The sequence below is a fragment of the Silene latifolia genome, chromosome Y (assembly GCF_048544455.1).
Source record: "Silene latifolia isolate original U9 population chromosome Y, ASM4854445v1, whole genome shotgun sequence".
NCBI lineage: Eukaryota > Viridiplantae > Streptophyta > Magnoliopsida > Caryophyllales > Caryophyllaceae > Silene > Silene latifolia.
In genome coordinates, this window is record NC_133538.1 from 344,157,680 (window position 1) to 344,160,275 (window position 2,596).

The following is a 2,596-nucleotide window of genomic DNA, read 5'->3' on the forward strand; positions in this document are numbered from 1 at the left end:
CCATAGTTAAGAAATGCATAAACATACTTGTAACTTCCGTCTTAGCAAGCAATAAATATACCCAAACAGAGCGAGAAAAATCGTCCACAATGGTGAGAAAATACTTAGCACCACATGTAGAAATGGTACGATAAGGTCCCCAAAGATCACAGTGTATTAAATTAAATGGTTCGGAGGCAATATTGTCACTCAAATTAAAACTGGCACGAGTTTGTTTAGCGAGATGGCATACATCACAAACCAAATTTTTATTAACTGAAATAGACGGAACGAGAGGAATATGTTGAACCGCACTTGCCCCTGGATGCCCTAGCCTTTGATGCCATAAATTATAGGACCCGAGTGTTTTCACCGTGTGCACCGAAGTCGAAGGATTTGATGACAATAAAAACGGTCCATCCCGAAGCTCACCTACTCCAATCATCTTCCTCAAAGAACGGTCCTGTATAAGACAACAATCTTTATTAAATTACAAAACATAGTCATTATCATCCGTTAGTTGAGAAACCGAGATTAAGTTACAGGACAAATGAGGGACAAATAAGACCCTGCGTAAAACAATAGTGCCATCAATTCGAATTGTCCCCATTTTAGAGGCTAAGATGCGTTTTCCATTAGGAAGACCGACTGCTCTCGGAGGGATCACCGTAGTTTCCGAAAATAAGGAAAGGTCACCTGTAACATGGTTAGAGGCACCCATATCTATAATCCAGGAAGCAGATATACCAGAGAGACGGTCCGAGGAAAGAGTATGAAGAGCATTGGCGTGCACTATACCGCCAGTGTCACTGCCCGTGCCAGAATTGGAACCCACAGCTGGACTCGAACGCGCGGCTCGACTACGACAAAATTCCGTCAAATTTCGAGGTCTGCTTCCCCACCATTCGGGAAATTTATTCAATTTAAAGAAGCAAGATTGTAATTCATGGCCATTAACTTCACAGTGAGAGCAAAATAGTTTACGACGGTCGTGTTTTTCTTTCTCACGCAATGCTTTCCAGTCGGTAGGAGCACGCGAGGCCCCGGGTACGGCATAGGCTACGACATCAGTTACGTCCGTGGTGGAGGACGAGTCTCCCTGAAGAAGTCGTTCAGCTTGTAACGCGGCGTGGTATCCGCGGTTAAGGGTAGGGAAAGGGTCGAGTTGAAATTGTTGGTTTCGGAGTTGGCCATACAAACTACGATCTAAGCCCATAAAAAATTGGTGAAGACGTTCATTATCTAGTATTTTCATCGCCTTATTAGCTATGTCACAGGTGCCCTTGCCGCACTCGCAAGCAAACGGGGGTTCGTGGATTATAAGAGCATCCCACAGTGTCTTTAATTTACCGTAATATGCAGTAATAGACATACCTTTCGTCTGTCGACACTCGCCGAGTTCAGATTTTAAAGAATGAATGGATGTACCGTCAACCACGTGTTGCGTTCACCAAATCCGCCCTCAAATTTGCATCTTCGACAAAAGGTACGCTCTCAAGCACAGACGGATCGATAGTTGCCCGAAGCCAAGAGACAATTGTACAATGAACAACCTCCCATTGTCCAATCATGAAGGAATCCGTCGGTTTTGCAACGGTCTTGTCACAGAAACCAAATTTTCGACCAGACTTCAACGCCATTCGCATCGAACGGCTCCAATCATCGTAGTTATGAGTATTTAGAAGAACAGGGGAGAGTTTGATATTTGGGAGATCCCCAGACCCGAGATAGAACGGGGAAAGAGGATCAATTTTTGGTGCAGAAGATCCCGTTTGGGAATAGATGGGTATTTCACCGTCGCCAATAGCCATGGCAGGACGAAGGAAGAAGAGTGTTTGGTAGAAATTTGTTTGGAATTTAGAAAAAATGGCTCTGTGATACCATGATAGCTATGTTGCGTAAACAGAGAAGAGGAGGCAGAGAAGGAAAGCGTAATTGTTGTTGTGTTTGTTATTGATTAATTCACCAAATATATAATACAATCGGTCAAAGATATTGTAACAAACTGATAAGAGTTACCAAAACTATTGGCTAAATAATAGGAAACTATAAACTGATTACTTTGACAAGGTCCGTCTAATACACTTATCAGGCATCAATGTTTTTGATTATGTTTTTGATTATTGGATTGGGAATTTGGGATAGTCACAAACTCACAATGGACATGGAGTCTTGGAATAAGACTTCGGCTTTCGAAGTGGCTTGGTGATAGGAGTGTTGAGAAAAACAAAAGCTTTTCCAAACGATTACCGAGAGTCCAATTTTTTAAACGACTTTCGAGCAGGAAGGGGTGTTCACCGGTCCAAACCCGGACCCGATCGGACCGGATCCAGTTGGACCGGAGACCGGCTGACCTGAAAATCGAAGATCGGAGACCGGACCTGACACTGTGAGATCGGGACCGGACCGGACCGGATTTATGGTCCAAAAACCCGGACCGGACCTGTCGGACCTGATGTTGCATATTATTTTCGTTTCAGACCATTTATGTTGCTACTGGGAATTTCATTAATTAATCTTCTAAAGCCATTTGCTTAATATATACTCAGTATATACAACATTAATATTAAAGCATCTAATGTAAACAAAATTGAAATGAAAGTGAAGCCAAACAATA

At 42.8% G+C, this 2,596-nt stretch overlaps 1 protein-coding gene across 1 annotated transcript; it reads right to left on the bottom strand.

The window, feature by feature from the left end:
* Positions 1-1,409: 1,409 nt before the first annotated feature.
* On the bottom strand, positions 1,410-1,790 carry LOC141631536 (uncharacterized). Its single transcript, XM_074444194.1, has one exon. It carries the CDS (start codon positions 1,788-1,790, stop codon positions 1,410-1,412), a length of 381 nt encoding a protein of 126 aa, XP_074300295.1.
* Between the last annotated feature and the right edge of the window lie 806 nt (positions 1,791-2,596).

Coding starts and splice junctions, on each gene's coding strand:
- LOC141631536 (XM_074444194.1), bottom strand. CDS start 1,790: ATGGCTATTGGCGACGGTGAAATACCCATCTATTCCCAAACGGGATCT.